This window comes from Sceloporus occidentalis, unplaced genomic scaffold, assembly GCF_023333645.1.
Source record: "Sceloporus occidentalis isolate IW3139 unplaced genomic scaffold, rSceOcc1.0.p SCAF_23, whole genome shotgun sequence".
NCBI classification, from domain to species: Eukaryota; Metazoa; Chordata; class Lepidosauria; order Squamata; family Phrynosomatidae; genus Sceloporus; species Sceloporus occidentalis.
Window position 1 is genome coordinate 3,361,628 of NW_028317003.1, and position 25,442 is coordinate 3,387,069.

General features: G+C 40.7%; 1 protein-coding gene across 1 annotated transcript; it reads left to right on the forward strand.

The window, feature by feature from the left end:
- The first annotated feature begins 104 nt into the window (after nucleotides 1-104).
- Nucleotides 105-25,182, forward strand: LOC149300693 (putative G protein-coupled receptor 141). The gene is made up of 2 exons (XM_089484756.1): nucleotides 105-367; nucleotides 24,420-25,182. The coding sequence occupies exons 1-2, from the start codon at nucleotides 105-107 to the stop codon at nucleotides 25,180-25,182; spliced, it is 1,026 nt and encodes a 341-aa protein (XP_089340882.1).
- The last annotated feature ends 260 nt before the right edge of the window (nucleotides 25,183-25,442 follow it).

Genomic DNA, 25,442 nt, shown 5'->3' on the forward strand with positions numbered 1-25,442 from the left:
GATGTGGTCTTTGGATAGGGGACCATCATGGTGTGGCTTTGGATAGGGGACCACGGAGCAGGCTTCGGATAGGGGACCACGGAGCAGACTTTGGATAGGGGACCATGGAGCAGACTTCGGATAGGGGACCACGGAGCAGACTTGGAGCTCTGGCAGAGCACAAGACTGGAACACAGCTGGAAGACCACAGACAGGGCACTGGACTCACTGCAGGTCACTGGACTCACAGCAAGGCACAGAGCAGGCAGCCCTCAGGCAAGCCGGGTCAATACAAGAAGATCACAGGAAAAAGAGCCAAGAGCAAGGTCAGGACAAGGCAGGTCAGCACCAGGAGATCACAAGAGCCAAATCAGAACCGAAGATCAAGGTCAGAACAAGCCATGTCAAAACAGGTAGTATCCAACAGAGAATTGCTAGGAACAACACAGGACCAGTGTTCCTGAAACATCTAGTAACAATAATTTTAGGGGTCGATATGATGGGCGTAGTTTCCGCATACAGTATATCAGGCAGTGAATACTTAACACGTTGGGTAGGATGTCAGCCTGTTGGATTTTTGGGGGGCAAGATAAGAGGATCCAATCTAATTGCATATGGCTGGAGCTCTTTGGAGCCGAGTAGGGGAAGAAATTAGCTGGGTTTGGTTTGTGGATTTAAACAGCAAGCACAAATTAACTTTTTTTGTAACCAGCCTTCATTGAAGTCTCCAAGAATCAGCAACTCTCTTTTATAAATTTTTGGCATTTATATCCACCAGCAGTTGATTGATATGCCTAAGGGACTGAACAGGTGAATCTGGTGGGCAGTGGATGCCAAAAATAAACCTGTTTAACCAGATAAAATCTGTTTGGAGGAGGGTCTTAGTATTGTGCATCCTGTAAATTCAAAGCTAGAAGGGGCACTTGAAAACTTTAGGACTAAGAAATTTATTGACTCTTCTGTTTATATATAATCTGCTTGATTAATACGGCCCTGATTATAAGACGACCCCCCAAAACATGAATATTAATTTAGAAAAAAAGAAAAAGCCTTAATATAATACTACTCTATAGGAAAAAAATTTAAGCACATGTAAACTATTTTTTCATATTTAATAAAAACTAAGAAAAATGCATTTTTTTTACATTTCCTTTTATTTGCCAGGCTGCCCCCCAGCTATGCACATCTGCCCCCCAGATAAGCCTTATACCCCCTTATATGCCACTCTCCCCCTCAGATCTGCCTTATACCCCTATATGCCACTCTGCCCCAGATATGCGTTATGCCCCCGTATATGCCACCCTGCCTCCCTGATATGCCTTATATCCCCTTATATGCCACTTTGCCCCCCCCCCAACTTACCAATGCATCCCTAGATTTGTCCCCGTGCTCCAGACTCTCTGGTCTTTAGTGGGGCAGCTGGTGGACGTCTGCGCAATACGCGTAGACAACCTCTGCTTCTGTGACTGAGCAGTGGAAATGTCGGACAAAAGTGGAGGTTGTCTGCGCGCATCGCACAGATGTTCACCTACTGCCAAAGAGGAGGATCCAGGGCCCCTGCAGTGCTGCAAGGGATCCTCCTCTCTGGCAGCTGGTATACATATATTGTATATTAATGACTCCCAGGTAATCCATACATACACTATATGGACACCTGACCATTACACCAAGAGGGTCTTTTATGACATTGCATATTCAGGTAATATGTAGTCGGTCCCCCATTTGCAGCTATAACAGCTTCCAGCCTTCTGGGAAGGTTTTCCTCAAGATGTTAGAGTGTTATAGTGTGAAAATGTGCCCATTCGTCCAGTAGAGCATTTCAGAGGTCAGACACTGATGTTGGACAAGGAGGCCTGGCTCGCAATCTCTGTTCCAGTTCACCCCAAAGGTGTTTGATGGGGTTGAGGTCAGGGCTCTATGAGGGCCAGTCATGTTCTTCCACACCAACCTCATCCAATCATGTCTTTATCGACCTTGCTTTGTGTACTGGGGCACAGTAATGCTGGAATATAAAAGGACCTTCCCCAAACTGTTCCCACAAAGTTAGAAGCATAGCAATCTCCAAAATGCTGAAGGGGACATACTAAGACATTTTAAGTCCATATAGTGCATCTTATTTCTTGGAAAAGCCAATCTGAATCTGAAACTAGAATAATTGCCTTTTCCTGAATAGTTAAATACATCTTGATTTTTATTGAAGGGTTGTCTAGAAGCAGATTAACTGGCATGAGAAACATGGGATGTGTACTTTAAAAACATCCGAGAATCTAATCACAGGCAGCAATGCAATGAATCTTTTAGCTCACTGCTTAAACTTCAACTTGAAAATAAATGTACTGAATGTTACCCCAAATGACAAACAGATGGCTTATGCATTATGTTCTTGTATGTTTGTATACAGATCTAGCTTGCACAACAGGCACTTAATGTGTCGGAGTCACTGACATTCAGATGTTGAATAAATTCTATGTCAAAATCATATGTTGTTGGAATGCTTTGAAAGACCAATCTGAAAAAAAATGACGAATCTACTTTGGCAAACACTTCTGTTTTAATTTTTTTTTTTAAATTGCAGAGGCAAAGTAGGGAAGGGAGAACCTAATGTATGAATAAGTACAGGAAGGAAAGGAAGTGCACCCAGGGGACAAATATCATCCAAAGTGTTGTAAACCACAAAATAAAGTGGAACTTCCAGTAGCACACAAGAACAATAATTCAGATAATGAGTTCAAGTTTATGTTTCAAGTCTGGCAGATGTACTCAAATGTGATGCACAATGCAGAATTTAAAGAACAGCCCTGGAGGGAAAGCATTGGATGCAGGGGCGACATGACTGTAGTGACGCCAGGCAGCCCTCTCTGTATCTGGGGAGATTATGTGTATAGGGGCATTAGCGTTGTGTTATAGTAGGTGGGTGCCCCCTACCGTAACATGGTGCCCATAGATTTGACCTAATTGGCTGATTAATCTTCTTACATGGTAGAGCCACCTATGTCTGCATTAAGTAGACCATTTGTGTGCATACTGTCATTGTTTTGGATGCTCTCCAATAAAGCCTTTCTTCAATTGTTGAACTGCTCCAAATTATATAAATATAAATGTACGTGCACGGAGAGAGAAATAAGACACACGACACACTCTGGGTCAGGTCCAAAATCACTCTGCTTTATTACGTTTACACTATAGTTTATATAGAGGGGCGTCAGGTTACGTAAATCGTGTTAATTGGTTAATCCTGAAACTATGCGGAACAAGGCAGAAAATTGTACAAAGTTTATATATGATAGGGATTGTAAGCAAGCAACCGTTATATGCAAATGATATAGTTGGACGGCAGCCAGCTGCAAAGAAGATTATGTTAGCATTCTCTAAATTTGGGGCATGCGCATTTTTCAATGTTGAACTTTGGCATTTGGGGATCCACTGCCCATGCCCTATTTGGTACATCCTTGAGCTGGGCCATTTCAGTGTGCCCAATAAAACCATATATTTTTTAAAACTAGACACCCCAGGGTATTTTAAATGCTGGTATTTTAACTCTTTGCATGCACACATTTTACCACCAGCATTTTTTCAAAGTTTGTAGTAGTATTTGTTTGTGTGTATTTTTCCCCCACACACCTACTTTATGTATGAATTTACAGCTCCTGGTATATGCCGCTGTCACACGACACCCCAATATGTGTTCAGCAACACCTCCTGAGTACAGTGATATCCCACATGCATGGGTTTGTCATTTTTTGGGGGAACTAAAAGGCCACATTTGGTATGTGTGCATTTTTCTAATTGGAAATTAGATGTGTGGCCATCCTTCCCCCCGTGTTAATTGGGACATTGTTGAACCCGGCCAATTCAATTTAATCAAATCATACATTTTTTAAAAGTAGACACCCCATGGGCATTTAATATGCCAGTATTTTAACTCTTTCCATTCGAGAATTGTTTTAAGCTAATGTGTTAATTTTAGGACTTGCTCACAAAAATATATTTTTTATATATATATTTAATTTTTTTTTGCCTTTTTTTTAAATTTTTTTTAACATTTTATATATATATATTTAAATATATTTTATAGTGACATCAGAGGGAAATTATTTTTACATTTTACTGTTTTTTTTACTATTTTTTTCTAATTATTATAAATTTTATTTTATTTTTTAATTTATTTTTACTAATCACACTGTGATTAGAAAGCTGGGCTCCATTGACTTGCATGGTTAAATGCAGTACCTGTATTCAACCTGCAAGTGGAGCCAGAGTTCTCTAGAGGGTCTGGAGACCTTCTAGCGAACTTTTGCATCTTTATTGTTTTTTTTCCCGGGCCGCCGCCATCTTGCGGATGGTGAAGATAGCGTGCAGCTGCGGCTGTGACCGATCTCCGGAGCTCTCCGGAGCGGTCACAGTCCATCCTGGGGTAAGTGTTTGGTGTCGCTGAATGCCTCCTGATTGGCGGATGTTGACGCCCCGGGGAGGGGCCAGAGATAGCCCCTAGTGCCGATCGTGGCGTTGCTGAATGCCTCGAGGTCGAGGCATTAGAGCAACACCGTTTGAGTGAAAAAAATCGATCACGGATCGATTTTTTCACCCGTTTTAACAAATGACGGTCCTGGCACGTCATTTGTCGTAAACGACTTGTTTTTCCGTGACGTGCCCGGACCGGCAATTGTCATCAAGGGGTTAAATGTCATTTATCTTAAATTTGTTTTATGCATGTTTTGATAATTTTTGTAAGTTTTAAATATGCATAAGGTTTACACTCTCCATGTAGCAGGGGGAAGGAGTTTTGGGTAGGACTGTTATCAGTCATACTGGTCACAGCAGTAATGAACAAGATTGTCAGCGCATTATCAAAAGTTAACTTTGAGTTCTTTCTCATATATAAGGTTGATTAGTTTGTTAAGCAAACCCCCTGAAAAGCATAAGGTATGTATATTTGTTCAAATCACCATGTATTAATAATAATACTAACGATAGATAGAGTTTATGGATAAGTCATTAATGCGTATTATTTGTATTTTGTTCAGCTCTTATGGTGAATTTTTGGAGTTAAGACGGATAGTGTATAATAAAACTTCTTAAAAACCATCAGTAAAGTTTTGGCCATCATTCAGACGGGGTCTGCTACAGTTGTGGTGGTCTACACTACACACTAACTCCTGGATAGCGCCACTTCTCCGGGCAAAGGGTAGGCTCTGGGTAGCCGGAGCCCACAAGTTCCCAGGCATGTTGACTACACATCAAGCATCTACAATGTGTGCTGAAATGTTATGTCCAAGAGTTATTAAGTAGTTGTGTCCGATAAATTAAAGTAAGTTGTCCTATACAACAACAAGGCTAGCATGTGTCATGTAAAATGTGCAACTGCATTTACAGTATATGGTCTGACAGCATATTACAATAAAGGACTGTCTAAGTCTTAATTTCACTATTTATCTTCCAGTATGCATTTTGTGTTCAATTATTTTGTATGATGGCACGGTCACAATATAACAATCATGCGTTCAATCATTTATAACACTTTCTTAGAGATAAAACAAACCTTCCCTGCATTCAGTTATAGTCCCTGTAGAACATTTCTGTGTCAGTATGCTTTTTGCTGTACAAATGTCGAGTGTTCACAAATGTTCTCTGACATATAAAGGGTTAATTCAGCAATGTCTTCTGGTCACTTTATTGATAGCATCAAAAACTGTCGTGCATGAAGCACTTTCTAAATGTCACACTTTATAGTTTGCTATATTAGCCTATGTGTTCTTTTAAGTTATTGGCAAGGAAATGTATTTTACGTGATTGGAATAAAGTACATTAGTACATGACTGGAAAATTAAAATGCAACCTAGTGTTGCACTTATAGGTTACATAACTACATACAGTATAGAATTGGTTGTTTCTACAAGTAGAAGTCCATTATTTAATATGTGTTTGATAGACGAAAATAATGGTTATTATTTCAAATAGAGTATTAGGGAACAAATGGTGCATATATATACACAAAAGTGCGGCATTTCAAAATTCTGTGGCAAATGAACTCTGATTGCCATAGAAACTTTATTTCAGCTTTTCGTGTAATACAGTCACTGGACTAACTTGCACTTAGAACTATTAGTCAAACTTTTCAGCATTCATCTGGGGTCTTCTTCCAGGTACAAAGGATTTCAATATTCCATTTAGCCAGGGTCTCCTGACCTCCTTCCAGCACTGTGATAATGATTGAAGAGTTGTCTTTATGTACCAGGAGCTTTGTGTGGGGTATCCCCAGCGGTATGGAACCTCTGCTTCCCCTCTGCAGCAGTAGTCATAGGGCACTGGGCCTCGACAAGCAGACACTGGCAGATGATAGGCACATGCAACCCAATGAAGAAGGAATGAATTTCCCTAATGTTATAGACGTTTTTTATAAAAGGTTCCACCAGAGTAAAGACGGTCAAAGAGGTTCAGCAGCAGCATTAGCAGTAGGGCACTGAGCAGGCAGACACTGGCAGATGATAGGCACATGCAGCCCCTTGGAGCAGGACTGATTATCCCCAATATTATATATTATAATGCCAGATTTTGTCACCAATATTTATTTAGCAATGACGAATAATAGATGATATGATAGAAAGATAATAAAAAATTTTACTTGTCTACAGGTAGCATAAATGGGCAACAACAATGGTCTTCATCAACAACAGGCCACTCAGGAAAAGGGGGAAAATGTCTGCTGCAGTCCCTGTAATACACTACAGTAGCTGGACCGCCCACTGACATCAGCGGGACCGCCCACTGACATCAGGGGAACTCCAACTGACCTCAGTGGGACCTCCCACCGACGACACAGGACCATCCGCTGACATCAGTGGCCAGTCCTGGCCGCGTCCCGCAAGGCAAGGCTCCGGGTAGCCGGAGCCCATAAGTTCCCAGGTATGCTCATCAACAAGCACCAAAACGGCTTGTAAGGGTGGCTGTACGTGGTGACAAATGGACTAATCATGATGAATTTTCTGCACTTTTACAGTTTGTTTTAGTCAGTTTCGTTGGAGATCGTCCTTGTTATTATTGGTTAAGATGAACACATGAAGCATGCAATTTAAAAACAAATTTGTACGAAAACGAATGCACAAGTCTAATGACTAATAACCACAACATTGGGGACTTGAAGAAACATAAGAGACGCACAGTACACACACACAAATAAAAACTAAGCAGCTGAGAGTCAACTGAATAGCACAACATCTAAAAACAGTGCAGTCTGTCTGCAACTGGTAAATTTTTTGATTATTATGTTTATCATACGCCACAAATGAATCACATGGCCAGTCAGAGACCAGGGTTCCTAAAGGCAGGAGCTAAATTGTATACACGCAGGATCAACTAATAGTACCCAGAGGTTGAGCCCCAATGATAGAATGGGCGATAGTATACAGACAACCAGGCATCAGGATACAAAGGGGTTAAATCCAAAACCGCGATGTCAGGGTGCAAGCCAGAAGGTCATGTAGTCAAAAAGGAATAGTTGAAGGTCAGGTACACCAGGTTATCAAAATGGGTACGGCAGAGAAAGCGCTAAGCTACTGATACAAGTATCAGCCAACAGCTTAGCAAAGTGAGTACTGAATAGATGGCTTTTATGATGAATTTGGCGCCATCTGATGTTATCATTCTGTACAGCCACACCTTCGGGAAGAAACCTGTATCAGCTAAGTAAAGTAAAGATATGTTGCCATGGCAACCACAGAGCTGCGACGATGCCCGCAGATGATTAAAGGGTGTGAGAGAGTGCTGTGCCAGCAACAGATTTGTGAATTTTTTCCTAAACATAATTGGTTGTAAGATGAAAGTATGCACCCTAATCAGTTTAGAAATATTACCAAAAAATGAACTTACCCTTTTTAATAAGAAAGGAATGAGGGTGGACTTTTGAACAAAAATTAGGAATATCAAAATCAGAACATTCCTATTAGATTGCAACATTGCTCATCCTATTTCATCTGTCAGTTTAGTTTAGCTATTATTTCATCCTTATTAGCTTCATCCTACGTAATCTGGAATAAAATAGGATCAAATAAATATTTATGGCTGCTAAATATAATACTGTATTTACTTTGCCATTTGCTTATCATCCATGCTCTATTTAAACTCTCATGGAGTTTTGCACACCCAACCATGTGCAAACAAGCTTGATCATCTCCCAGTGGTTTCTTGTCTGTGTTCTTCTTTTCTCCGTAGGTTCCAATAAAGTGCCAGTGAATAAATAATGTATTTAAAATATATTTATTCCTGGACTGGCCCAACTTCAACTTCCTTCATATGGACTTTTATGGTTTTATATACGTATTTTTATTGGATATATTTTATTTATTTATTGAAGTTGGGCCAGTCCCGGAATAAATATATTGTAAATACATTATTTATTCACTGGCACTTTATTGGAACCTACGGAGAAAAGAAGAACACTTAACACTGAATTATAGGTTGGAATTGTCTACACTATTATGGTCTTTCTTCTTTCCTTTTGTCTTATATGAGCGCCCCCAAGTGGATTTCCTAAAGTATTCATTCTGACAGGTGACCACATTTTCTAACTGCCATTCAGGGACACTTACTTTGACAAGTGCGTTGCATCAAAGTTCTGCTTGGGATTGGCAAAAATGCATTTGCCGGGGTATTTTTCAGTGTTTGCGCAATATGTCTACATAAAAAGGTCACGCTTCTATACATGTTAGACATTTCTTTTTTATTGTTTCTCAATGAGCAGGAACTTTAAAAACATGTATAAATTACTAACCACATATAATAAACGTCAAAACAAAAATTACACAATTCTTAGTCTATAAATAAAAGATATCTTAGGTGTAAGTATATTATTGAAAATAAAATACCAGTAATACAGTAAATTATGGAATATGATCTCTCTTCCCAGTGTCAACCTTGTTTCAAAGTGTAGTGTCCCATTGCCAACTGTGTCCCTAAAAACTAGACTTGCGCATTCGTCTTCGGGCGAACATGTAAACGAGCACGAAGAGGCCGTTTTTTTGTTCGTGCCGAAGACGCGCCGAAGAGAATACAGTGCCGGCAAAACGTAGGAGAAGACTCACTCTTGTGACGTCACGCTAAGGGTCTCGTCCAATGCCTGTGCTGCTGTTTTTTGAATTTTTGAAACCGCCTTTATAAAACCAGAGCTTGCCTGAGAGATCCATTCATTTTTCGCTGTGACTGCTTTGGCAACACTGCTGTGCTGCATCCGAGAGATGCGTTACGGAGAGATTGTTCTGTTCTGTGTGAGACTGGTAAGCCTCAGCCTGCCATTTCTCACAGTGTACTTCATCCTCACTTCAGTTATACTGAATTAATATTTAATAATAATAATTTGATTAATTTAATAATTTTTTTATTTAATTTGTCATCAACTGTGTAGTGCTGTTGAGTTCACAGTGCACTCAGTGCCTCACTGGCACTGGGGTGCCCTTGCCCTGGGCTGGCACTAGTGCCTACTGCCTGTCCTGCTTAAATAAATTAAATAATAGAATTTATTAATAATTTAATAGAATATATTATTAATAATTGAATACATATAAAATTATATATATATTTGTCAGTTATATGTACTATAGTTAGTATAGTATTAGTAATAGTATACTAGTGTAGAGTGTACTGTTGACATTCAAGACATCTACTAGTGTCTAATCTAAAATCATTAATATCAATAATTCTATAATTCTTATCTTAATAGTTAATTAAATTAGCTATAAATATAATTAATAATTACTACTAGCTTATAGTTCAGCTAATCTTATTAGTACTGGTGCTGCAGCTCTATAGTTTGTGCTTTGTTTTAGCAACAGCAAGAGACCAAGTCAATTTTCCTTAATTAATAATATTTCATTTTATTTCCTTTGTTTTGCTCACCTCAGTCCATCAGTGAAGTGCAGCCGCATAAGTGCTGTGTTCTTTTTTGATCAGCAAGCAGTGACGTTAACTGTTTTGCAAAGATTTTCTCATTTATTTTACATTTTATTTTAATTTTATTAAAAGTACCCTTAGTGTTTTGCTCACCTCAGTACATCGGTGAAGTGAACTTGTTGGGCTAGTGAGTGCAGCCGCATAAGTGCTGTGTGTTTCAGCAAGCAGTGAAGCGAACTGTTTTGCTGTGACATTTTATTTTATTTCTAATTTCTTTTCAAGAAAAATTGACTGTGTGACGACAACAACTGTACTAAGCAAAGCTTCAAGCTACTAGCTGTAGTACTAAAATAATTCTAATCTTTAATCTTCTTAATCTATAATATATTATATAATATAATATAAATTCTAATCCATAATCTATAATATATATAAGTAATTCTTTCTAATTCATAATCTATATTCTATCTATAATCCATAATATAAGTAATTCTAATCTATTAATAATATAATATTATATATAACTTAACCTCACTTTAGTTTAGTGGGCTTGAGAACGTCTGCCTAGAGTTAGACTAGAATACTAATATAGCTGTAGGTTTAGCATAGTAGTAGGATAGGCTCTTAGGCCCGTGTAAATTCAAAGACTTTAATTTTTTTATCCCCCTTTTTTTTATTTTTTTTTAAGTTTTTTTTAAGTTTTTTTAAACACTACACTACACACACAACACAAAATTTGAAATGGATCCTCCTTTTGGGACTAAGGAGGGACAAGCTCCATCTACCACCACCACCAGCAGCACCACCAGCACCACCACCAGTTCTAAGATTCAGCCTTTGCGTCAGTAGGCCAAGCTCTCGCTTATCATTTGGGGAAGCATTGCTTGAAGGATCATCAAGTAAAGGAAAGGCACCAAAAGCAGGCAGTAGTAGTGTGGCTAGGCCCACAAGTTCTATGGTTTTTTTACGGAAAGCCTAAAGCACCAGAAGCACGTTCAAAGTTAAAGGGTAGCACAACTAGTACTTCTACTAGCCCAGTGAGTAAAAAGAAGTGCCTTTTGCCCCAAGCAGCATCTTCCCCATCCACAAGCAGCATGCAAGGTACCAAGCAGAGCTAAATTAGCAGCAAGACTCAGTGGGGTCCCAAACCAAAGCGATCTCATTCCTTCGTAGGGAAAACCACCACCACCACCACCACCCCCACCTCTACCGCCTCTACCACCACTAGTACTGCGCCTACTGTTCCCACCGGTACCGCCACGCCATGTCCTCCTAGTACCTCTAGCAAGCCACCAAGTCCTTACAATATTTTTGTAAAGACAGAGAGAGGGCTACACATAGTGGAACTCCACCTAGCGTGGTAGCAGAGGAGCCTGAGACTGAGAGGCCAAGTGCAGAGTCTGTTCTTCCTGCTCGCACTACTACTAGTCACGAGTCTCACGACGATATCAGTCTTAGCTCCAGCCTAGCAGGAATTCCATTCGATCTGGCTAATGAAGAACTAGACTATGAGCCAGAGGAAGTAGAGGAGATGAGTGGTCAGGAATCAGATTCCTCAGGGAGCAGTGTCCAAATGACTAGTGCACAATTTCCCCTGAGCTTCCACCTTCTCCGCTACGATCATCACCATCACCAGCAGCAGCAAAACCTAGCAAATCTAAAGTTAAAGCAATTAGCAGTCCCACTATGGCCAGTACTGTTACCACCAGTCCCACCACCACTAGTTCTGCCTCTGCTCATCCACCCCGAGCAGTAGGAGCAGCACCCAAGGCACACTCCAAGGCTATGCGCGCCCCAATTTGGGAGCACTTTGAAAATGTTGAAGAAGGGCGCTTTGGAAAGTGCAAACATTGTGGGAAGCTAATAAGCAGAGGGAAAGTGTCTGGCCATTTTACCAGTGCTAGCATGAAGCATCACCTCAGCACTCAACACAACGCTGTGCTATTGGGGAAAGATGCAGAAGTAAAACTTAGTGCAGGCAGCATAGCTGGTGGCCGTGGAAAAACCCCAACAGCTGCTTCTGAGCCAATAGCAGCAGCAGCAGCAGCTAGTGCTGGCAGCCAGAGACCAAGGCAGGTTGGAGCACTGCATGTCCAGCCCACCCTGGAACAATTTGTGGCATTCCAATCCAAAAGGTCAATGCCCAAACAGCAGGCCAATAAAGTAACGCGACTTATTGGTCTTTTCTTTGCTGTTGGAGGGGCATCCTTCTCTATGATCGAAGGGGAGCCTTTTGATGGCGGCTGTGGCCCCACAATATACAGTTCCGCCAAGTTCCACTTTCAGCAGGAACATTGTCCCCTCATTGTATCGGTCCTGTGTTGCAGCAGTGAAAGAGGAGCTTTCCAAGGCTGCTGGTCAGTCTGTTCATTTCACAACAGATTTGTGGAGTGCACCTAGTGGGCAGCATGCCTTTCTTTCTTTGCCAGCACACTGGTGGCAGCCCGGTGTGCCCAAGGAAGCTGCTGCAGCAGGCTACCAATCATTCCTTCTCCATGCAGAAGTGATGGATAAAAAGCACACTTCCCAAAATATTCTGCATGCGATGAGGAAAATGTTTAGCCTTTGGGTGGGAGCAGAGGCAGGCACCAATGTTGAAGTTGGTTTTGTGGTAACTGACGGAGGTGCCAATATGGTGAAAGCGCTGCGAGATGGTCATATTGTTGGTGTGCGCTGTGCAGCCCACATCATCCATCTTGTAGTGAAGGCAGCAATGTCAGAAGGAACTAATGTGGCAGCAGTAGTTCTGTCCCGCTGCAGAAAGATCGCTGGGCACTTTCACCATAGTGTTAAGGCTAGCCAACTTTTGAGGGAAGAGCAAGAGAGGTCAGGTCTTCCCGTACACTGCCTACGTCAGGATGTCAGTACACGGTGGAACTCCACGTTAGACATGCTGGAGAGGATTTTGGAGCAGCAGAGGGAAATCCATAATCTTGCCTCAGAGCACAATATTGGGATTACATCTCCATTGAATAGGGAGGATTGGACAGTGATCGCCCAGCTAGTGGCAGTCCTTAAACCATTCAGGGATGCCACAGAAAATTTAAGCTCAAACACTGCCAGTCTGGCCCAGGTAATCCCAGTGTTCTCCCATCTAGGCAGAAAGATGGATGTGTTCCTTGAAAACCGTGAGGCTGTTCAAGGTGGCACTCTACATCCTGACGTAGCAGCCATAGTCAGGAAGCTGAAGGATCTGCTAAAAGTACACCTTCGCAAACGCATGGAAGAGAGTCCCGAAATGATGCTAGCGTGCCTTTGCGATCCAATAATTAAGGGAAAGCTAGCTTTGAAATTCAATATTCTCAGTAGCTACCGGGAGCAACTGGTCAACAAGGTGCGTGACTGGCAGCGTAAAATGGGAATGCTGTCCGAGGAGGGAGAGGTGCAGGAGGAGGAAGAGATTATGTGGTCTGCTACTCATAGCATCAGCAGCAGTGCCACAAGCATCACAAAAACACAGCTGAGTGGAGCAGCTGCGTTTTGGGAAGAGGCACTTGGGAGTATAGCTGGACCATCTGACAGAGCTAGCAGCAGAAAGGAGAGTAGTGCTGCTGAAATGGTCAAACTTTACCTCTGTGAAGTTCCTTCTGCAACTAATGTTGATCCTCTTAGCTACTGGGATGAAAAGAAGAGTGTGTGGCCTGCACTCTCATGGGTTGCGCAGCATCTTCTATCATGTCTGCCAACCACTGTTCAAAGTGAGCGCGTGTTTTCTATGACTGAAAACATACTGAGTCCACAGCGCTCACACATTGGCACCTCATCTGATGGAGCAGATTGCCTTTCTTAAATTCAATCTGCCCAAGTTGGGTTACCCAGCTCTTAGCTTGGAAAGTTAATTTTTTTTCCTCTAATGTTTAAGGTAGTTTCTCCCCCTGGTTGCACGTGTTTGTGGTGTGGCAACGTCTGCTACCTCCGCCGGTGTAGCCAATTTACGCTAGGGCCTAGTGTCTGAGTTCTGGAAGTCCGCTCCCAAACGCCATGGACTGACAGACTTTGATGCTTTGCCCTGGGGTGAAACAGGTGAGCGGGTCGTCAATTGCCCACTCTTTCGCCTTTCCCAATGCTGCTGCTGCTGGTTGTGGTGCCAGCGTCTCTTCTCTTCCAGTTCGCTTCCTGGCTAGTGTCATGCCTCAAATGTCCAAAATGTTTAAGGTAGTTTCTCCCCCTGGCTGCGTCTGTTTGCGGTGTGGCAACGTCTGCTACCTCCGCTGGTGTAGCCAATTTACGCTAGGGCCTAGTGTCTGAGTTCTGGAAGTCCGCTCCCAAACGCCATGGACTGACAGTCTTTGGATGCTTTGCTCTGGGGTGGAACAGGTGAGCGGGTCGTCAATTGCCCACTTATTCGCCTTTCCCAATGCTGCTGCTGGTGGTGGTGCCAGCGTCTCTTCTTTGCCAGTTTGCTTCCTGGCTAGAGTCATGCCCAAAATGTCCCTAATGGTAAGGGTAGTTTCTCCCCCCTGGCTGCGTCTGTTTGCGGTGTGGCAACGCCTGCTACCTCCGCTGGAGTAGCCAGCTTACGCTAGGGCCTGGTGTCTGAGCTCTGGAAGTCCGCTGCCAAACGTCTAGGACTGACAGTTGTTTGGATGCTTTGCTCTGGGATGAAACAGGTGAGTGGGTCGCCAATTGCCCACTCATTCGCCTTTTCCATTTCCTTTTCCATTTCCATTTCCTTTTTTTCCGTCTGTGTCAGGTGGGGGTGTGCGGAGCGTGGCGCAGGCACCACTACACAAAGTCCAGTAGTCACAGCCGCAGCTGCCGGTGTTCTTCGCCATCAGCAAGATGGCGGCGGCCCGGGAAAAAAAACAATAAAGGTGAAAAAGTTCGCTAGACGGTCTCCAGACCCTCTAGAGAACTCTGGCTCCACTTGCAGGTTGAATACAGGTACTGCATTCAACCATACAAGTCAATGGAGCCCAGCTTTCTAATCACAGTGTGATTAGTAAAAATAAATTAAAAAATAAAATAAAATTAATAATAATTAGAAAAAAATAGTAAAAAAAACAGTAAAATGTAAAAATTATTTCCCACTGATGTCACTATCAGGGGAACCTTCAAGTTGAAAAAAACATTTTAAATTTTTTTTTTAAAAAGGCAAAAAAAAATAATATATATATAAAAAATATATTTTTGTGAGCAAGTCCTAAAATTAGCACATTAGCTTAAAACAATTCTCGCATGGAAAGAGTTCAAATACTGGCATATGCCCATGGGGTGTCTACTTTAAAAAAATGTATGATTTAATGGGGTAAATCGAATTGGCCGGGTTCAACAATGTCCCAATTAACACGGGGGGGAAGGGTGGCCACACATCTAATTTCCAATTAGAAAAATGCACACGTACCAAATGTGGCCTTTTAGTTCCCCCCAAAAATGACAAACCCATGCATATGGGGTATCACTGTACTCAGGAGATGTTGCTGAACACATATTGGGGTGTTGTGTGACAGCGGCATATACCAGGAGCTGTAAATTCATACGTAATATAGGTGTGTGGGGGAAAAATACACACAAAAGAATACTACTGCAAACTTTGAAAAAATTCTGGTGGTAAAATGTGTGCATGCAAAGAGTTAAAATACCAGCATTTAAAATACCCTGGTGTGTCTAGTTTTCAAAAATATATGGTTTTGTTGGGCACACTGAAATGGCCCGGCTCAAAGATGTACCAAATAGGGCATGGGCAGTGGATCCCCAAATACCAAAGTTCAACATTGAAAAATGCGCATGTCCCAAATGTGGCCCTTTTGCCCCCAAACAGCCAGGCAAAATCATTCATGTGAGGTATCGCTGTACTCAGGAGATGTTGCCGAACACATATTGGGGTGTTTTGTGATAGTGACATATACGAGAACCTTTTAATTCATACCTGAAGTAAAATGTGTGTGACAAAACAAATGCAAAAAAATGACTACCACAAAGTTTGACAAAGACTGGTGGTAGATATGGTGCATGGAAAGAGTTAAAATACTAGCATTTGAAATACCCTGGGGTGTCTAGTTTTCAAAAATATATGGCTTTATTGGGCATACTGAAATGGCCCGGCTCAAAGATGTACCAAATAGGGCATGGGCAGTTGATCGCCAAACGCCAAAGTTTAACATTGAAAATGCGCATGCCCCAAATGTGGCCCTTTTGCCCCCAAACAGCCAGGCAAAATCATTCATGTGAGGTATCGCTGTACTCAGGAGATGTTGCTAAACACATATTGGGGTGTTTTATGATAGTGACATATACCAGAACCTGTTTATTCATACCTGAAGTAAAATGTGTGTGAAAAAACAAATGCAAAAAAAATTACTACCATAAAGTTTGACAAAGGCTGATGGTAGAATTAGTGCTTGGAAAGGGTTAAAATACTAGCATTTGGAATACCCTGGGCTGTCTAGTTTTCAAAAATATATGACTTGATGGGGTAAATTGCATTGGCCGGCTTCAAAGATACCCAAAATGGCACATGGGGGGAAGAATTACCAGATTTGGAAAAAATGGCTTTGAAATAGCAAAACGCTACCTGTACATATTGCCCCATAATGTGTAGAAAAAAGCAAAAAACATAAAAACATTGGGTATTTCTAAACTCAGGACAAATAGTAGAATCTATTTAGCAGGTTTTTTCATTACCTTTTATAGATGAGCAAAAGATTTTTCAACTAAAAGTTAGAAACAGTAATTTTTTTCTAAATTTTTCACCATATTTTATACTTTTTTTAATAGTAAATTATATGATACAATCAAAAATGTCATCTAAAGAAAGCCCTTCTTGTCCTGAAAAAAACAATATATAATGTGTGTGGGTTCAGTAAACGGGAAAGAAGAAAATTACAGCTAAACACGAGCAGCGCAGAAATGTTAAAACGGCCATTGTCACGAAGGGTACAAAAAGTAAAATCAGCCTTTGTCACGAAGGGGTTAAAGAAGCCCGAATTTTCACAGGGAATACCCACGTATATGGAATGTTATTTGCTCTTAAGCATGCCGTAAGATCAGCAAATTTCTTCCTGTTGAGTCTTGTTATCGGTGAAAGATCTGAAAAGGTGGTTTTTCTTTTTCAGTGGGTTCTTCCTCCATTCTTTAAGAAATAAGTCTTTGACCTAAAGATTGGTAAAGCGAACTATAATGTCTCTATTGATGTCTTTTTGTATAAGATTAGAGGGTCTAGGAAGTCTATGAACATTCTCAATTGGTACTGACCCTAAAGTTTTGGGTCTATATATGTAGCCAAAAGTTCTTAAATATGTTGTTCAAGATTTGTAATTTCTTCCGAAACTCCTCTAATTCTAAAATGTCTCCTTCTGGATCTATCCTCTAGGTCTGCTAGCTTGTAATCCATTTTTTTAATCTCCGTCATTTTGCGATTTTAGGTCATTAATTGTTTAGTGTAATATAGATATCTCCTGAGTATGGAAGGTAGTGTTGCCTTTAGAGTAAATATTTCTTTTTTGTATTCCCTTAAATTGTTATCCAAATCAATTTGAATTTTAGCGTACAGTACTTCTAAAGCTGTTAATAGATACTTATGCGATATACCGTATTTGCTCGATTATAAGACAAGGTTTTTTTCAGAGCAAATGCTCTGAAAAATACCCCTCGTCTTATAATCGAGGTCGTCTTCTAATCAGACCTCAAAATGTCCGCTGGGGCCAGGCTGCTTACCGGTGCTTTGGTCGCGAGCAGGAAGCTAGAAGAGTGTCACATAACTCTGCCTCCCCCCTCCTTCCTCTGGGGGCGGGGCCAGAGAAGTTGCTCGCACAGCCGGGCCCCTGCAGAAGTCTTCGAGTGGGAGATCTGCAGTTCAGGTAAGTGGGTGGGGGAGACTTTTTGTGATTAATGTGTGAAGTATGTGTGATTAATGGAATTAATGAGTATTTAAATGTTTGTGAATGAGTGTGTGTTAGTATGGATGTGTAAGGGGGGTAGTGGTGGTAGCATGGCATAGGGAGGCTGTAATCACACTCCTATCATCCCTAGGTTCCAGCATGTACTGGCTGCCTTGGCTTGATAGGAGTGTGATTGCTGTTAGCAGTTTTATATTTATATATATATATTTTATATATATATATATATATATATATACCTCCAGAAATGCCTTTTAACCCCATATATGCCACTCTGCCATATAGGGGATTAAAAGGCATATCATGGGGCAGAGTGGCATATAGGAGAGTATAAGACATTTCTGGAGGTAGAGTGGCATATAGAGGGTTAAAAGGCACATCATGGGGCAGAGTGGCAAATAGGGGGTATAAGGCATTTCTGGGGGCAGAGTGGCAACCCTGGGGGCAGATGTGCATAACTGGGTGGGCAGGTTGGCAAATAAAAGGAAATAAAAAAATATATATTTTTCTCAATCATAGCTTTTATTAAATATGAAAATATTGTTTTCATGAATTAATATTTACTGGTAAAACTTTTTTTTCCCTATAGGGTCGTCTTATATTCAGGCTTTTTGTATTTTCCTAAATTAATATTTAGATTTTGGGGGGTCGTCTTATAATCAGGGTCGTCTTATAATCGAGCAAATACGGTATATGATGATTGAGTAATTTCTGAACATATTTCTGATGAAGATTTATCAGGTGAGTCAGAAAGACTTAATTGATTACGGGGAGACTAAAAGGTGCTAATTGATTGAGGTTTTTTCGCCTTGTTTATGTTCCTTATCCTTTCCCCCTTGTCCGGTTTATGTGATTTTTCAGATTTATCACTTTTTGGTGGCATTTTAGATTAGACTGACCCTCAAGCCAGACAGTTCCTTGCACATATATCAATGCAGTATATAGACTGTAACAGGTTCTTTATTAACTCAAAAGAAGGAAGAAAAAAAAAAAGAGAGTTTACTTATCTAGACCATCCAGTATCTCGGGTTCGCTTTTTATTCAACATCTGAGGTGTAATTTCTAATACACAAATTATGCATATTTCTTGCCGTGTCTCCCTCTCTCCAAAATGAATGAAGGCTGAATCCTTGTTCGGATAGCAGGTTCAGCGCGGCAGAGGCACAGACAAAGCACTGCGTACTCCCATTCGGTGCATACCGGATGTCCTCAATCCACGTCTCAGAGCCTGCACTCCGGAATCATCGATGGGCCAAGACGCTCGGCGCTCCATCAAGCGGTGCGGGAAACGAGGGAAAACGCAGACCTGAAACGTCAGTACACACGCCGGGTCTCGGAGCGGTGATGCACGCCGGGACAGCCGCCGAGATTCCCGCCACTGGGGAGGTCTGAGTTCCACCAGAACCTCCGACACGGGTAGGCAGCCCTGATCAGGCCCCCCGCTTCACGAGTACGCCGCTACGTCATAAGGATATATGTTTCTTTTTAATAAACTTGCATATCTATTAGCAAAAAAAAAAAAAAAAGTCCTGTCAGTTGCGAGGTGGGGCCACCATTGATCGGACTTGTTTGTCCAGCACATCCCACAGATGCTAGATTGGATTGAGATCTGGGGAATTTAGAGGCCAGGTCAACACCTTGAACTCGTATTCCTCAAACCATTCTTGAACAATTTTATCGCTTTGTGGCATGGCGCATTATCCTGCTGAAAGAGGCCAATGCCATCAGGCAATACCATGTCCATGAAAAGGTGCACATGGTCTGTAACAATGCTTGGGTAGGTGGTATGTGTCCAAGTAACATCCACATAAATGGCACTATCCAAGTGTTCCCAGCAGAACATTGCCAAAACATCACACTGCCTCCGCAAGCTTGCCTTCTTCATCCTGGTGCCATGTGTTCCTGGTAAGCCTTGTCCCTTGTCAAAGATACTTACGCTTGCCTATTTTTCCTGCTTCTAACAAGACAAAATGTTCACTTGTTGCCTAATAGATCCCACCCACTAAGAGGTGCCATGATAACAAGATTATCAGTGTTATTCATTTCACCTGTCAGTGGTCATGATGTTATGACTTAAACGTCTAGCTAACATTAACCCCTTAGAGTCAGGTAAAAAATAAATAAGTATATTATATATTTTTAAACCTCTGTCTTGGTACCTAGGGAATTACTTTTAATTATAGAAAAGAGAGAGAGAGAAAAGGGTCGGGAGAGTAAATAAAGAAAAGATGATTAAATAGAGTGAGAGGAAAGAGGGTTAGGAAGGAGTGAAGGTACAAGAAGAAATAAGCAAATGGTTTAAATATAACAATTTCATCTTTAAAAGGTAAGAAACCTGTTGGCAGTTTTAGTGTTCCAGACATTGTCAGTCACCCTCATTTTTCAACAGAATCTGCACTGACAGAACCATGGGTCATCTCTGTAGATAAATAATTAAATCTAGGACAATCACTTTTGTCCTCTGGAAATATCCAGTTCTCGTAATGCAAACTGATAGATATCTGAGGTGTTTATGTAGTTTGTATTGTTTATCCAGTGTGTATAAAAATAATTAAGGAATATATACACCTTATTCTGTTTATTCAATAATATGTACTATGATATAGCAAAGCGAGCTGCTCCTTCCATGGACAGAAAGCATGGTCCTCTAGGTTATTAGGTACACGACAAGAAAATGGTTTGGGTTTATTTCAGATATGCAGATTACAAATAACAATCAGTTTGATCATAAATCCAGGCAAATACAGAAAAGGAAATCTTTAACCCCTTCAAGACCGGGACGTACCTGGTACTTCCTAGTCAAAGGTCACCGTCAGACCGGGACGTACAAGGTACGTCATCGATGATGCGCGATCCAGCGTCGCTATGAACGCTGTCCCCAGCGATCCGTAGCAGCCACTCCCCCTCAATTCCGTGCACGTGATCGCTTTGAAGTGAATCATGAGCACGGAATTTACATATTTTAAAAAAAACTGCGGTCTTCAAGGGAAGACGCAGTATGCAAACGCCGGTCCTGAAGGGGTTAAACAAAAGCCTAGCTCAATTTAAGCATTTACTAAACATAAATAATTCCCTTTCTAATCCAGGGTAAACACAGTTTTTCACCAACCTATATCCCGCTCCAAGCAGTTCAGCTTCCATTCTGCCTCTCTGTTCTAAGGTCTGCTAGTTAAAGCTAGGTGAAGGAGTGCAGGCTATAGAGGATTCGGAGCCCCAAATACCTTCCTTCTACTACCCTCTCATAGACCCTGTCATAGTACAGTATATTTAAACGGTCAACTAGAAGAACTGGTAGTTCAACAGGATTTTTTTCAGATCTGTGAAAGATTTACTTTTCAGTGACAGCCAACAGAGCTACATTTAAAGCAGGAAGTCAAATGAAAAAAATGAAAATATGTAACTATTATTTTAAGTAGATAAGGAGTGGTCTATGTACAGAGACATCCCAATGTAAGAAACTGGCCTAAGCAACGATATGATACCCAACATTACAGGGGAAGACAGACAGCTGGTACGTACACATGGATTCCTGCTTATTACAACTTTACTTCTGGCATATAGCTATAACTATTTATCTTATTATTGTTGATCATCACTGATTTTTTTTAAATAATTCAAAATCATATTGAGAATGAATAGTCATGTATTTAGGGAAGATGCTATCATATGCTTTACTTAAGTTTGTTTGTTCACCAGATGTACCTCTTTCCATTTTGTTCTTTGAAAATACTCATCTGCTTAGAGCATTGATTACACTCTAATTGTTTAACCTGTTCAATCCCAGGGGCATTTGGTACCTCAAGTCCCGGAGCAATTTTGCCATTTTTGCAGTGTGTCTGTTCAATAATTATTCCCTTTTCCTGCGAATAGTGTACCCATGTAAACTATATAGGGCTTTCTTTTGACACCATAAATAGATAATTAGCTGAAAATTTTGGATGAGAAATTTAGTAAGAACTAGCGATTATATTTTCCCCTCTGAATCCTCACAAGATTAGGTAAAGTGATAGAAAATGAACTCCAAGTTTATCAATTCACTGATTTCAGAAATACCTAATTTATATATAATTTCCATACTTTCCTAGCACTTATAGGCAACATACTATAAGGTGTACATTACTTTTTATGAAGCCATCAAATTTTTACATTAGGTATGATGGGACTGCAACTCTAATTTTAAACAAATAAACCAAAAATACCCACAAAAGTATATATTTCCATAAAGCAGACAATCCAGACTATTTATTTTTCAAATGGAAGGCCTGGTGATGTCTGCTAATGGCCCAGGCTACTAAAATGATTTAAAGTGGCTTCCTTTGAAACGTTTCTGTGACGGGATGCCCTGTACCCCGACTGGATATACCCATCAGCTGTTTGTTGCTTCCTCCCGGAACCGCACTGTTGTCTTATTACAAAGTTTTTGCCAAAATTTACTTTCTTAACTATAGCGCTATGCAGGTGATATTACACATGATATTACACATGACATCACAAGTGACAACATCATATGGATTACATAACTGAAAACATTGCAAGGCCACAATCTTATTTCTTCCTAATTTATTTAAAAGAATAAATAAATAAATGTATAAATAAATATTGACACATTCCAGATTGGCCCTGGTTGTAATTAGCCTTGGCTATGCCTTTTGTGGACGTCAGAAATAAGTATGAGTCAAAAGGAACACAAGCAATAGAATGACTTCAAGGCTTTCACATTTAAAGTAAGAAAGGATTTTTCGATTAAATAATGCCTGAACAATATCTAATGTCATTGAGAGAGGCATGCAGTCCTATTGTTTTGTCACTAAATGTATGTTCTCTTTCTTCTTAAGACTGTGAAGAGTTGAACTGCAAGCCTCAAGTCTTTTGCTACCACACAGATATCTGACAGCTGTTATTCAGAGTTATTGTATAGTTATATTTTGTACGGAGCACACAGCAATGCCTTATAATAGGTAAGTGGTAATGTACAGTTGATAAATGTCAGCAGAGTTGAGCAATCGGCTAGGGTAACACTTGGCAGGAAGTGCCATCATCTGGGCAATTATTGGATGACCCTCCTGTTTATACCTGCATTTTTATTTTAAGAAATAACAGGGAGTGAAAAAGTTATCTGCCAGGACATACCTTATTACTGCTTTTGCTCACAATGTCAACATATCCCGTGCCTAGCATTAGGGAGGTTATAGATCTCACAATGACTAGCATCCATTGTATTTTATTACAAAGAAAATCTGGGATAAAATGCAAAAACAATAAATAGGGGGTCACCAGGCATAACTAGAAACCACAGGTGCAAAAATTTCCCTGGGGCCTCTTCACAAGCAACGTGCCCCACAGTGCCACATTTGCCCCAAAACAGCTTGTCTGTGCTATCTTAGTCCCCAAACAGCATGCCAGTGCTATCTTAGCCCCATGTCCTGGCATGCACACACACACACACTTATCCATAGATTCTTTTTCTTACATACATAGGATACGTACTCACCCTCACACACACCTTTACTTCACCCACAGCTTTTTTGTTTATCTACTCCTTTAAAGCTGCTCTCCCTGCATAGCAAGGGACCACAGCTTACATCTCTGGTGCTTGCACACACCACGAAACCAAGGAGGGGTACATTCACGCTCTTCTTCCCCTAAGTCATTCAAGGTGGAGCTGGAGGGTAATAATTGAACTTTGGGGGCAAGACCGAATGAAGAGCCATTGGGCCCTGGGGCAATTATACAGGAAGGGCCCCATCTCTTTATTTCCCGACTTTAGCATAATGTTTTTCCTCTTTCCTCTCTCTTTGGTAATTTCTTTTGCCCCGCCTCTTTTTTCCATCACAATTCCAGAGATGTTTTCTTCTCATCTTCTTTTTCATCTTCTTTCTAGCTTCTATTCTGCCACCCCTGCATACGGTACATACACGCATGCCAGGAACCATGGAACCTGCGGCACCTGGCATTGGCAGACAATGCACCTACCAGTTTTGCCACCAGTAGTCTCAGCGGTTCTGTTTCCTCCATGTCCCTGTCATTTGTATGTCAGATTCCTGTAACACCTGTGGCCTGTGGTTATCATTGGCCTTTATATACCAGGAGTGCTCCGAGTCTCCCTTGCTGGGGCATTGTACTTCCAGGCCCTGTAGATTTGTGAATGTGGTTTTGATCTGTGAATTCTGTTTTTTGACTGCTGGCATTTGAACCTTTGACTGCAATTCTGTTTTTGCACTTAATATCATGCCTAATGAGGATTATTCATATTACAACTTTAGTTTGAACTTTGATTATTCTCTTGGATCATCCTTTGGCACTGTGTACTTGTTCTTATTCGTGTATGACCTTGGCTTACCTGACCCCATCTCCCCAGACTCCACTGCTCCTGTAGATGGCATCAAGGAACAAGCCTTCTGCAAGCAGGTGCACTTACACCTGCTTCACACTACCTATGTATTTTATGCACCATAGAAATTTAAACAAATACCCTGCACATGTGCAGACAGCCAGAGAAGAGTACACAAGTCATTTAACATGGAGTATTGCGATTACCACACAGAATTGTATGTCACTGATTTAGGCGTTACATAGACTTTCCACACCTCACTTACAGTCGCTTCCATAGGAATATTAGTATCCAATAATCAGTTTCAGGAAAAGTGGTTTTTTTTTAAATATCAAGCCAATTGTGACAGTATGTACTGTATTTAACATTTGTATATTTTTGTTTTTTAGGCCCTTATGCGATATAGAAATGCAAGTTGTGTCTGTCGTCATTGTAGTTATCTATACCATGGCATTCATTTTTGGATTAATTGGAGTACTCATGATGGGATTACAGCTGTATAAAACAAACATTCTTTTAATGACCGCAACAACATTCATAAACCTATTATTAGTCCACAGTCTCTTCCTTCTCACTATACCATTCAGACTGGTCTATTACACCCAAAACAAATGGACATTTGGATATCCATTTTGCAAGGTGGTTAGTGGCATGATACATATCCATATGTATACTTCCTTTATTTTCTATGTTGTCATTCTTGGGATAAGGTACTTCAGTTTCTTCAAGGAAAACGACAACATTGAATTCAACCGTAAACTCCATGCAGTGGTGGCAAGTATTATTGTTTGGATATTGATAATTGCTGTTATTTTTCCCAATTTCTATATAAAGTATGGCACATCTACCTCTTATAACGAAACTGAATGTTTCCAGTTCCAAAAAGATCTAGAAAAGCAAGAAATGCGTACAATAAACTATGCTATTACTGGGTTTATACTAACAATTGTATACATTCTTCTGACCTTACAGATTTCTATTATCATAAAAGTTGTTAAAAATATAGAAGGCTCTGTATTTACTCACCAGGAGTTCTGGGTTCAAATGAAAAGCCTTGTCTTTATTTTGATTATGATTTTTTGTTTCTGCCCTAGTCTTGCGTTTAGACTTTTCTACTTAAAATACACAGAGGAATGTAATGGGTACAATTAAATCCTTTGGAGTGTTAGCGCACTCAGCTGTGTGGACCTCTTGTTATTTTCTCTAAAACCATTTTGCCATAGAGTTTCTGTAAACTGTTGGTTTTAAGGGAAGGGATTATTCTGGTGTAATTACTTACATTGGGTTTTTACTAACAGCAACTGGGTGAAGGCTTTGCAATCTCACAAACTTTACAGGGCTCCTCGACCCCAGGGTACAAGACAGAATTAACTATGGAAGTGTTAAAATGTTCATATTAAACCATATTTTAA

Bases quoted from the DNA above. Each gene is read 5' to 3' on its own strand.
- LOC149300693 (XM_089484756.1), top strand. From the start codon at position 105: ATGGAGCAGACTTCGGATAGGGGACCACGGAGCAGACTTGGAGCTCTG. The intron at 368-24,419 runs GTCAGAACAAGC...TTTGTTTTTTAG, and splicing joins AATCAGAACCGAAGATCAAG to GCCCTTATGCGATATAGAAA.